Raw genomic sequence first — 13207 nt, 5'->3', positions numbered from 1 at the left:
CAGCATTTGGCTGTCGGCGCAAAGAAAAGCATCGTAGTCGCAAGCATAAGGTTGGCTCTCTTGCCTTGGAAACAGGAGCGGTACCGATAATTTGGTGACCTATTTCAGCGAGTCTTCCTTAAACTGTAGCGCTCTGAATCGCCCCTAGGCCCAGGCTGCTGCTTTCCAAAGGATGCCCCAGCAATGACACCGAGTTTTAAATGCTGTGAACAGAGCTGCTTCTGTATCTTCTGTACAAATTACCTGTGTGGATGAGACGTTCCTTGGCTGAGGTACATCTGGCCCCTTGACTCTGGTGCTGATCTGGCTGAATTTTTTATTTCTGTTTTTATATGCAGTGGTTACGGCTGCTCGGATCACTATTATGAGTCTGACACGCTCTTGCATTCATTTCAAGTTCTGGCAAAGCTTCTGGAGTCTCCAGTTACTCAAGATATTATCTGTGATGTAGGAATGTAAGTTTTCTGCATGCAGATGCTAAAGAGAAAGGTGCCTCTGCTGCATTTCTGCACACTGGAGGGCTCTGCACCAAACTTAAACCCACACTGTAGGAACTGCACCACTTTCCCTCTTAATTGCCGTGGCTAAGACTGTGACATGCAAAACAGTTTCTGAAAAAATAATCCTTTCAAACATTTCTGGTGGTTGACCCCTCAAGAGAGAAGCAGGATAATCACAGTTATTTATCGGGGCCCTCAATAGCTAAACCCTCGTGCCACGGGCAAGACTCTGTATCACATGTAATGCAGAGGGTTTTAGAAGTTACCTGTCAGGAATGTCAGGGCTCATCTAACTTGCTTCAAGTGGCAGATGTCTTTAAGCAACATACATGTATGTCAAAATCACTGAAACCATTGTAAGTCCCATGCTGACAGTGAGCAGTGATAAACAATAACTGTAAAATGAACATATGTACACTTACCTGGTTTAGTACTGATATAAATGTGTAAAGCTAGCTTTATGTTGAACTAGTCTGGTAATAGTGTGGAAGCCAGGTTTGATTAAATAAGTTGGCCCATCCAGGAGGATTCTTCTGGTCTGCGTGTGTTTCTCAGGCGTGCCCGTGATCGGGCAGTAATACCCGAGACTGACAGAATGGTCAGGAACTCTGATTTCTGCAAACAACTATTTGAATTAAAAACATAGAAGCTAATACTTGGTATTTTTGTTTTGTTTAATTCCCGTTAGTGATACAAAGCTGAAGTGTTGTCTTAAAAATAGCTTTTGTGCAGTGAAGTAGATTCTGTAGCTTTTTAAAATTTCATTTAATAAGCTGAGCCACCCATAACTTTGCTTCTTATTTTCACAGGCCTGTTCTGCACAGAAACGTTCGCTACAATTGTCGAGTGATCTTTTTAAATAAGTAAGTAGTTTTTTATGCATTTTGTGAGAAAATATATTATTGTGCCCAGAGCCCTGTTTGACCTTCGAGAAAGATTCTCAGTGCTATGCAGAATGATGCCTTCCTATCTACTAAATTTTAGAGAGACAACTAATGTTTTTCGTTATGTCTTTTTTTGTACAAACTAAGTTCCAACTGCTTTCTGAAGGACTTCACAAAACAAACACCTAACAATTTAAGTCTGCAAACAAACTTTAAAAATTATTGTGTTGTGCTTGTTTAATGTATATCATAATAGAAAAAAAGAGAGTTGGTATTAATCAGTGTTCTTATTTAGTCTTGTTTGGCTGTACATCAGGTCTTAATTTGCCCGTTTTGTTTTATGCTTTAAGAAAAATTCTTCTGATAAGACCAAAAATATCATTGGCAAATGCAGGAAACTACAGGGAACTTAGATGGTTTACCCCATGGAACAAAGCAAGGTAGGTTGGTTACCATTCTAGTAGTGTGTAAGAACACAGCTCGCTGTTTACAGCCCCAGCAGAAGGACTGAAATCTCTGTAGCAATCCGTCAGTGCTGCCACAGGGTGAGCAGCAAGACAGAGTCAGTGAAGCTGTGCCACTGAAGTTCAGCTAGAAAGCTTATTAAGTACAATCAAACTCAGAATTGCTGAGCTGGAAGGAAAAGTGTGGCTGAATGATCACGTTATTTTCCTCGTGTCCACTTTCTAACTATAGAATCATAGAATCATAGAACAATTCAGGTTGGAAAAGACCCTTGGGATCATCGAGTCCAACCATTGACCCTACACTACAAGGTCACCCCTAAACCATATCACCGAACACCACACCTAAATGACCTTTAAACACCTCCAGGGATGGTGACCCAACCACCTCCCGGGGCAGTCTCTTCCAGCTGACCACTCTTTCCGTGAAGAATTTGTTCCTAATGTCCAGCCTAAACTTGCCCTGTTGCAACTTGAAACCATTCCCCCTGGTTCTGTCCCTAATTCCCTGTGAGAAGAGACCAGCACCAACCTCTCTACAATGTCCTTTCAAGTAATTGTAGAGCATGATGAGGTCCCCCCTCAGCCTCCTCTTCGTCAAACTGAACAGACCCAGCTCCCTCAATCGCTCCTCATAAGGTCTGTTCTCCAGGGCCTTCACCAGCTTTGTTGCCCTCCTCTGCACTCGCTCCAACACCTCGATATCTCTCCTATACTGAGGTGCCCAAAACTGCACATAATACTCAAGGTGCGGCCTCACCAGTGCTGGATTGCTGCATCCTGTCCTATATTAAACTGGAAAGCAACAAAGCAATGTGTAACGGATGAGCTCTGTCAGAATTGCAATGGGTGCAGAGGATGAAAGCTACACACCTTGTGATGCTGTAAAATACGCCCGATGCTCACCTCTGATGCTGTGCACTCATCCTGCAGTCAAAGAATGGTTCTAACTTCATGGTCTCAGTAGAGTACTTCTGAGAGAGCCCTTGATCCCAGTCAATTCCAGTTGAGTTACTCCTGTAAAAAAAGAGAAACTTTTATTTGGTATCCGACTTGCACGGTCTCTTCTTTGTTAGGTCTAGTTTATCGCTGGGATGGAGCATTATTTACTGTCTATTTCTGAAGCAAAGTGGGATGTTGGTCGCTTATAATCTTAACATTTCTCATTAATTTCACAGAAAGTACAAAGGTCTTTTTTTTTTGTAAACGTACTGAGCCCTGCACAACTTCTTTAATCAAGAACAAGTACAATTTGTTTAATCAATGTGAGGTGGCAGAATGTGGAGATTAGGACCAGTTTTTATACTGTGATTTACATAACAATGTATTCACAACCTATAAACTTGCTTTAGGCATGTGGAGGAATATTTTCTACCCAGGATAATACAGGAGGTGACTGGACAGGTAAGTCTGTAAAGGATTTTTTTCCTTTTCTTTTTTACCTTTAGCATCTTCCAGATTCAGCAATTTAAATTAACAGAATTTGTAGCACAAAACTCTAGTATGCCAAATTCTGCTGTGAGTTGTGTTGCAAATTCATAGGCTTCAGTGGTAGTTCTCAGTTACACTAAATGAGAACATAATTTAACCTTGTTTATGTTAGTATTTGGCAGAAAACCAAGTAGATTTTAAATTTGCCTCAGTTAAATATACAGGTCTTCGAAGATTGTCTTATTTTGCACAATTCTGGTACTGTGTCTATTGGTGCCTGAGATTAGAAATGAGCATGTGTTTAGAGGTTAAAAAAATAAGAAAATATTAACCTTCTTGATTCAGAAGGCCCTAAACCTTAGGTTATTTCCCACTAAAGCAGGACTGTGATTCCTAGCAAAAGCCAGTCTCTGTTTCATAGATTGTTTGATTTAAAAACGGTTGTCCTCTTCCTGAAGCAAGGCACTGGATCTGCATATTACTGAAATTTCAACACAAAATTTCAGTGCAACGTGATTGATACCATGTCACTCATTTCACAAAAGTGATTATTCAACCTTACTTTTTTTTTTTTTAGATCTGCAGTTAACTTCTTGAGTGGAATAGATTCTTCTTTTACATGTCTGTAAGAATGTTCCTGTTTTTTTCTCAGGAGACTGTTCCTTTTGGGGATGCAGTGCTAGCAACCAAAGACACCTGCCTAGGGGCAGAGATATGTGAAGAACTCTGGGCACCAAACAGGTAAAGGAGAAGAAGAAATGAAAAGTGAACTAATCCTTCTGCTTTGTTTTTTAACCAGCATCAGACAGTGCTTAAAGACAAAATGATACCTGCACTATTCACTGCGTAGTGTTGCCAGCTGATTTTTTTTTTCTGCCTTTTGCTTTGTCAGCCCTCATATTGAAATGGGACTTGATGGCGTGGAAATTTTCACTAACTCTTCGGGAAGTCACCACGTGTTGCGGAAGGCTCACACCCGGGTGGATTTGGTGAATTCTGCCACAGCAAAGGTATACCCTTAAAAAACGTTGTGCTCGTATAGAAAATAGTTAATTGGAGTAACTGACTTTCAGTAATTGAAAGTACGTGACACTGTGAAAAACGTTTGATTTGTACAACTGCTTTGCTATTGTAATTTAACATGCTTTGGTTAGATTTGACAGTATTTGCTCTGTCCTCAGATATGCAAACATAGGTTCTGTCATCATCTTCCTGCTTTTCCCAATCTCAGTTTGAATTGAGGATTTCAATTTAGTAGTGCAGCCCTCTCTATTTGGGCTAAGGAATTACCCTTGCTAATAACAGAAGACTCCTATCTTCCAACAGCGTGGAAGGGATAGAGCTCACTCACTACATTTACTTATGTAATTATTTGTCTGATGTATCACATGCAAAGTACTTTTTCAAATTACAAGAGAGAGTCCCTGGTGTAAATCATTCACAATGTAAAGACAGAGAAAGTTTTTAAGGAAGACAGGAACTGAGAAACAACATTTTGTCTTTTAACATTCTGTCAGGTGCTACAGTCTGAAGAGCATTGTTTTTGTGTTTTCCTCCCAGAACGGTGGAATATATATTTTAGCTAACCAGAAAGGCTGTGATGGCGACCGTCTGTACTATGATGGCTGTGCCATGATTTCAATGAATGGAGAAACAGTTGCACAAGGATCCCAGTTTTCACTCAATGACGTGGTAATATGTTCAACCTAGAGCAGCTGCTTAGAGCTGAAATCAGTACAGCTCTGTTTATGCTCAGCACTTTCCAGTTGCATGCATTCTTCTTCCCCAGTGTTTTGGGTTTTTTTAAGTCCAAGCCTGTCAAACATTGTTTTATCTGTTTGTGTAGAATGAATCTAATGTTGAAAGCCTTTCCGTAGGAGGTGCTGGTCTCCACTCTGGACTTGGAGGATGTTGGAAGTTACAGAGCAGAGATTTCATCTCGTAACTTAGCGGTAAGGTTCCTATACAAAGTTTATGTTTATAAATTCTGCCAGGTTTGAGTAGTTCTTATAGAATTTTAAAAGTATTTTATGTCTCGATTTTCACAGTATTCTGTAGATCTCATGTTTTATAGGTATATGCTACATTTAAATTGATGTCTATCCAATTCTTCTGTACTATTGCTTAGGCAAGTAAAGTGAATCCTTATCCCAGGGTAAAAGTGAGTTTTGCTCTGTCGTGTTCTGATGATGTAGCTGTACCTACCTGTATGCCAATCCAGTGGAGACATCATAGTCCAGAGGAGGAAATCAGGTAAGTATATACTGAAACTTGCTTGAAAATTATTGTGATTTTTTTAAAAAAACAAACATAAAAACTCAAAAAAAGGAGAGATAAATGTAAGATCTTATTTATATTTAAATAAAGAAAATTTCTTATTGGAAGACCACAGTAAATATGTTGACTCGCTTAGTCTTATTCCCTAACCCTCTAGAAATAAGCTTATTTTCTAATTTCAGCCTTGGCCCTGCATGCTGGCTTTGGGACTATTTAAGGCGCAGCAAACAGGTAAGAACAACTGGTTTTGTTCTTTGCCTTGGCATACACATCCTCTTCTGTGCTGTAGGGACAGTACACGTCCCTACTCTGAGGTGCTGCTAATGCAGAGTGATGCTAGCCCAAGGTGCACGTAAAACCCATACGTGAAGTGTGACTTCAGTATGCTCTTCAGAGCTTTTCTTTAGGAATCGTGCTTTCTTTGAAAGAAAATCAAGCTTATCTAATAAAGGGGATTTTTTTTTTATTTAAAATACTGTTTTTTCAGTAAGGAAAGTATTTTAATGGCATAATGGAGATGTTTGAAATAAGTAGAGTGATGTGGACTAGTAATGCAGTTTAATAGTGAAATATAAATTAATAAAATGATCCTTTTTATTAGGATTTCTGTCTTACTAGAGGGTAAGGACATACTGAACTTTTTTCCAGCCAAAGGGTTTACACTAGCTACTTGTTTGATTATCCAGCTGATGAGAGTTTAAGGGGGTTTGCTAATGTCTGGTTGGTTTGTTTGGTTTTCCCCAGTACAATATAAGCAGCCTTGAACCATGCTTATGTAATTCTTTCACAGGTGTACATTTCTGAATGGTACAATATATATTTTTGTAATTTTGCTATTTCAAACACTTTCCTTCCTCTATTTTCAAGGCAGGATTTCTCCTACCTCTTAGTGGTGGAATTGACAGCTCTGCTACAGCTTGCATAGTATATTCTATGTGTCACCAGGTTTGCCTGGCAGTCAAGAATGGAAGTAAGTAGATACTCATCCCTAGCTAGCCGTGCTTACTAATGGTTGCCAACAAATTACTGATCGCTGGGTGCAATAAAGTCAAGAGGTCATGAATGGTAGACTCTTGCCCAGTAGTTCTAATGGAATCCTTTGCATCTCTTTAGAAATTCCAGCAAATACATGTGTCCAGATTTCAGCTTCTTTTGGATTGCCTTTAAATTTTCATTTTGGGTTTAAAATTTGGATGTGGAACTCAGAGCTCTTAAACTGAGTTTAAGTAGACTGTATGCATGCAGCTAAGCCTTTGTAACACAGTGCAACATATTTTCTATTAAGTTTTCTGTGAAGTTTCCTTAAGGCACAGAACAAAAGGGTTTAATATTTCCATGTTCAAAATCAGGAGGAAAATCAGTCATTCTGTTATTTGATACATGAAAATATTTGGGGAGTTAGATTGGTGGAATCATCTGATTTGTGAGGAGCAGTGTAAAGCGTAATTGGGCTACAAGAACCATAAAAGATATTTGCATATCCTGGAGAGCAGGAGAGCAACAACCTCCACTCTTGTTCTGTTTCTTTTGCTTTGTCCTCAGATGCAGACGTGCTGGCTGACGCACGCAAGATTGTGAATGATGAGACCTACATCCCTGAGGATCCTCGAGAATTCTGCAAGCATATCTTTACCACTTGCTATATGGCTAGTGAGAACTCCTCCCGGGATACCTGCAACAGGGCTAAACTGCTGGCTGAGCAAATAGGCAGGTACAAGTTGAAAAGCACTGGGGAAAAAAAATCAAGTTCTGGCAAAGACTTTCACGTAAAACTTCTAAACTCTAAAATGGGGAAAAAGAGGAGAGGAGTAGTAGTTGTGTTACACAGGAGTATTACAGACATTATTATTTAAGTGTGTAAATTTGAGGCAAACTTAGAAGCATTTTGTGAAGAACATGGAAATTTGGAAACAGACTCTGGGAAGTGTTCTTCCTAAGTTTCTCCATATCAGATCTGAGCCTTAAACCATCATTTAATGGGAGGGGGGTTGTTTGTTTATAATGCTACTTTATGTAGGCAGATTGTGTTAGTTCAGTCACTTCTGCTTGAACTCTTCTCAGCTATCACATCAGTCTGAACATAGATGCAGCTGTGAAAGCTATTGTGGGAATTTTCAGCGTGGTGACAGGCCGAACTCCCTGTTTTTCTGTCTACGGAGGGAGCAGCAGAGAAAACCTGGCCCTCCAGAACGTGCAGGTCTGTTTTATATAGGGTGACTGAGGTAATACCCTTTTATTATTTTTTTTTGAAGAGTACAGAATGTTCAAGTAATCCAAAGGCCCTTAATTTGCGTTGCTGTAAAACCTGAACTTGTAGTGGTGTGTCCCTGAAGATTCATGGGCTTCCAGTAAATGTCTTGTCTGCAGCAGAAATCTGCACATAATTCGGGAGAAGACAGAGCTAATTATTGTTTGTGACTGCTATCGTATGGTCAGGAAGAAATAGTACATGGCAGTATCCCATCAGTAACATTGGTCCAGACACTGTTTAGAAAAAAATCCCAACAGAAAGTTGTCAGGTCAGAAAAATGAGCAGCAAAGAACTCTATTAGACCAGTCTGAATGCAGTAGGAGTGTGGCAGGTCAATTCTCAAAAACATTGTCCATGTATACTTAACTTGCCTCTGGTCAAAGTTATCAGCCTGTAAAAGGCCTTGTGTGAAAATAAGCTTATCCATTCAAATTCCTGGATGTCCTCAGTTTCAGAAGGGAGAAGAGAAATTCTTTTCACATCAGAAGGTATTTCATCTTCAACAGGCTTATAAAATGGAGCTCAAATACACATTTCCAGTTGTGTCAGAACAGACTGGTGCTGTGCCTGATAGTGCTGGTGTATGTATCCTACAGAATCACAGAAAGCGTGGCTGCTTAGTGCCTTCTAGTCCTTGGCTCCAGTCGTACCTTCTGTTATCCTGACAGCTTGCTTTTTGGCCTATTCTTAAAAGCTAACCAGCAACTCCATGTTAATTCTGGCTAAATGTTGATTATCGTGTTTGACAGTTTTTCTTGAACTTTCTTCCCCTGATATTACTGGACAAATCTAGCTGTCTTCTCTGGAAGCAAACACTGAATCCTTTCTCAGCTCTTTTGCAAGAGGCTAGGCTTTAGGCACAGAGCGGTGTGGTGATTTGCCTAACATCACACACAATTGTGGCGAGAGACGGAGGTTGAATCTCAGGTCTGTTTGGTATTACTATCCTTAGAAAAAGTTGAGTGTCAGAATGAGGACAAAAGCAAAGAGGACTTTGTACAATTTTATGTAGATAAATCCCCATAAAAGGGTGCAGTAAACAGATGGTTTATCTGCATAATTCATCCCTCATGGATCCTTATTAGTGCTCGTAGGAGGTAGAAAATGACAACTACTCCCTATTCTGCAATTCAGAGTAGAACAAATTTGCTCAGTCATTGTTACTCTGTGGCAGTAGCAGATACTGAATCTGGCTTTCCTTACAAGACCATCCTACTTGCAGTAACGCTCACCCCTCCTCCATTTTGTTCTTCGTGGGTTTGTTTAGGGAATTTGCGACTGCAGATAAATTATTCTGCTTTGTAAATGTGTGGGTTTTTTTTTTTCATTTTGCTTTGCAGGCTAGAATAAGAATGGTCCTTGCCTACCTGTTTGCTCAGCTGACACCTTGGACTCGTGGACTGCCAGGGGGACTGCTGGTACTGGGATCAGCCAATGTGGATGAAAGGTTGGGGGAAGTCAGAAATCTAAAACTAGATGAACTGGGAACAGGTCACTGCATTTCCTTGCGACTCTATCAAATCCCAGTGTAGATTATTACTCAGAAGAGGTAACAAGCTAAGAATATGCTGATAGCAGTGAAATTAATCAAAATAGTCCAATCAGCCTGAATGGAAAATTGAGTATTTCTCAGAGGTTTAGACAAAGTATTGTCATAGTTTTCCATTAAAACACTGTTCCTTCTTTAGCTGTTTTCAGTAGAGCTTGTCTGAGCAGTTACCAGGTTAACTTTCCAATCCATTATTGGTTATATTTTCAATTACTGTATTAGGAATCAAGTTGCGAACTTTGAGTTCAAAATAGGGTTAAAAATCTGGAGTACTATTGTTAGAGCTGCCTATTTGAAGATGAAAGCAAGCCCTATCAGATTGTGAGACTTGATAACCTCTAAAGCTGGGAGAGTAGTATATGTTCATTCTATGGATGTTTTGGGGGTTATTTTTTTTGATTGGTCAAGACAGTATTTTTTTTTTTGCATCAGATATATTATCGTAGCATGGGAATTTTTTAAAATTCTCCTGGCAATTTCATGGCTTTAGGATAGCCCTGTTTCAGTGGAATTTATTTGCTCCTTCCATATAAATACATGAACAATATGTAGGCTGTTTCTCCCTGCCTTTATACTACATGTGTATTCTCTATAGTATAAGTTATTGTACTAATGTTACATTATTATTTACTATTACTATATAAAATTTCCTGTCTTGCTCAGTCTCCGAGGTTACTTGACAAAGTATGATTGCTCAAGTGCTGATATCAATCCCATTGGTGGAATCAGCAAGACGGATTTGAAGAACTTCATACAATATTGCATTGAAAATTTTCAGCTCACGGCCCTCAGAAGGTGAGTGGTGAAGTGGTGATCTCTGGTGCCTGCATTTGTGTGCCGTGTGTTGCCGACTTGGCAGTTTGGTTTTCTCTACTGGCAGAGCTAAGCTGCGGTAATACTGCAAGTGCTCATGAAGAGTATTCTGCGCATACCCCAGCTTTTAAATGACTGCGTATGCTTATGCAGTGTGAACTGCTGGGCGCTGAAAATGCCACTGGCCTCAGGAGTTACTGTGAGTGAGCATTTGTGGTGTTAATTCCACTGAAGGAACTGTTTGAACCAGATGCTTTATGGGTTTTGGTATAAAGCATTGCTTTTTAAATCTGCAACAGCTTGCAAGTATCACTTCCTTAGAGTTATCTAGTCTTTTGTCAGTTTATGCTCTGAAAAAGTTTTGAATAAAGCATTTGATTTTTAACAAGCCAGACTGCTTGTTAAGTACTCCTGGTGAGACTGGTTTTCTTTTTCCCCTTTTCTTACAGTATCATGTCAGCCCCACCCACAGCAGAGTTGGAGCCCCTGCTGGATGGACAAGTGGCTCAGACTGATGAGGTAAGGGGCAGTGATTTTAAAATGCTCTGGTAAACCTTATCCCTAAATGCATTTTTTTCCCTTAGTTACTGTTTGCTCATGTACTTACCTGTGCTTATTGACAGGCGTGTTGTAAACAGTCTGAAAGCTGCTGACAAGGCCCTAATAGCCCACACCAGCCTCAAATGTTAACAACTGTTTCCAAAACAGCAAATTATTATTTTTTAAAATTATTTTCTATTTTGGACATTTAGAAGGATGGGTGTTCTGACATTCAGTTTGTTCTGGGCCGTAATGCTATTAAAATAACTGGTGGCAAAGACCACCTTCTCCCCCTGCCCTTCTCTTTGCTGTCCAGCTGGTAGAGAGGGGATCAGTAAGCCTAAAACTCCCTCTTTGGGGTGTTGGGTATTTAACTCCAGGGTATGGTAAAACTCTTTATGATAAAGCCAAGGGCTGCTGAATTAGAATTCGTGGTTTTCTTCATTTGGCCTTACCTTACGTAAAATACACTACATTTAAGCTACTTAAAAGGGAAAATGAACAAATCTTTCTCAGGAAAGAAACATTTTCACTGGCCACATCAAATAGATTCATGGAAGAATTTCAGATTTCCCATTTCAGAGAGATTCCAGTTTTTTTTTCCTCTGCTATTACTACTCTCTCTTTGTCTTTTTGATCATTGGCACCTTCATTTTGGTATTTCTTTGATTGGTTTATTGGAATTGCTGCATAAAACCATTAATTATCATTTGCATAGGTAAGATTTTCAGTGACTTTCTATGTGCACAATTTCAGGCAGATATGGGGATGACGTATGCAGAGCTCTCAATCTATGGCAAATTAAGAAAAATTGCAAAGGCTGGACCATACAGTATGTTCTGTAAGCTGATTAATATGTGGAAGGAAATTTGTACTCCAAGAGAGGTAATATATCAAAAACATTTAAAAAAATCTAATAATGTAATGCGTTTGTCAAATTAGAGTATGTCTGGAGAAAAGTCAAGTAGAGTTCCTTTTAACTGAAAGGGAGAGTTTAATTATCCTGTGTTTAGGGATTATTCTACAGCTGTGGCAGAATATACTGAAAAAACTAGGTATGCATCTCAAATTAATGGAGCTTGTCTGTATCACAAATTGCTAGAACTGTAACTGAGTAATTTGAAAACAGTTACTTCAGAACTATACTTGCAGGGGAAAAATATTCTCTTAAGTACCCATGGCTGACTATTCTGGAAGCCTTTGATTGTGTATTCTGAGACAGAAATCGGCTCCTATTTGAAAGACTGTCTACACTGAAGATCCACCTGCTTTGCTGTTACGCAGTTCTTTCCTTTTGTGCATGAAGAAAAAGAGTCCAGATTGTCACCCAGTTGCAAAGGGTAGTGCTTACTATTAGATTTCTTACAAGGTCCTTCTTTATTGGTAAATGCTAGGTGCAGAGACTGAGGCAATGTCTGAAAATGGTCTTAAGTACCTCTTAAAGGTAGGGTCATCCACAGTGATTCATACCAGTAGTGCCAGATCATGTATGTAAAAGTTAACAGAAGAAAATACATGTGTAAAGCTAGAATGTGGTCTCCAAAATACTGTTCTCCTCTACATGTTTTTAAATACTAAGAAACTTCATCTGAGTAAAAGCTATGTTCTTTGTCCACCAGGTGGCATCAAAGGTTAAGCATTTCTTCAGGATGTACTCCATTAACAGACATAAAATGACCACCCTCACTCCCTCCTACCATGCTGAAAACTACAGTCCAGATGACAACCGATTTGACCTGCGGCCTTTCCTTTATAACACCACATGGTCCTGGCAGTTTAGATGTATAGATGCCCAGGTAAATGCCCTCCACTTCTCGTACGGTTTTATATTAAAAGCCCTTGCAATGGGACAAGCCCAGTTCCAGTAAATCTCCCGCAAAGAAAACTGGAAGGGGCTGTCTCTCCTGGCTCCTGAGATGGCTTTGCTGCTTGCCTCACTCCTTGGTCAGCCAAATGACGTTGCCAAATTGACAAAAAAACTAGGAGCACACAGCCAGGGGGAGGTTAAGCGGGTGGGTGGAAAGACAGCTTGACTTTTTCTTTAGACAGCAGTAACACCCTGCTCAGCTCAGTTGTCCCCTAGAGCCTGTCCCACTGTCAGCTCCTGGTAAATCTCCATCCCTGGTTTGTGATGGAAGTCTGAAAAGACAGGAGATGTTAAGTACAAACTTGTTTTGACTATTAAATCAGTTTCTTTTTAATTTGCAGGTATCCAGGCTAGAAAAAAAGGAAGGAATTTCTCTAGCTGAAGACGTGGACTGAGTTGCTGTCTTGTTTAACTGTGGTAATTAATTTACTAAGCAGAATGTTCAAAACTGGAGTATACTGTGATGATGACCAGCAACAACCCAAATGATTGTTGAGATGACCATTGTAAATGGTATTTCTAATCAAGTCTTTTCTTTTTAATTATTTGACTGACTCCCTGTTTTGTTCTTTTGTTCCCAATATACTTAAACCATACTTTGGCTAAGGACTCATTTATTACGGATTTTCTT

General features: G+C 39.6%; 1 protein-coding gene across 1 annotated transcript; it reads left to right on the top strand.

The window, feature by feature from the left end:
• Positions 1–338: 338 nt before the first annotated feature.
• Positions 339–12998, top strand: NADSYN1 (NAD synthetase 1; the record flags this gene model as incomplete). The annotated part of the gene is made up of 19 exons (XM_009872889.1): positions 339–455; positions 1310–1363; positions 1735–1824; positions 3201–3252; positions 3932–4020; positions 4172–4289; positions 4840–4971; positions 5157–5231; positions 5408–5532; positions 5739–5787; positions 6424–6526; positions 7099–7267; positions 7618–7753; positions 9148–9254; positions 10020–10151; positions 10619–10688; positions 11466–11594; positions 12329–12505; positions 12918–12998. Coding segments are annotated over 19 exons (1978 nt in total), but the record flags the coding sequence as incomplete, so codon positions are not given.
• Positions 12999–13207: the final 209 nt, after the last annotated feature.

The sequence above is a fragment of the Apaloderma vittatum genome, unplaced genomic scaffold (genome assembly GCF_000703405.1).
Source record: "Apaloderma vittatum isolate BGI_N311 unplaced genomic scaffold, ASM70340v1 scaffold45457, whole genome shotgun sequence".
NCBI classification, from domain to species: Eukaryota; Metazoa; Chordata; class Aves; order Trogoniformes; family Trogonidae; genus Apaloderma; species Apaloderma vittatum.
This window is presented reverse-complemented; position numbering and strand designations above follow the sequence as displayed.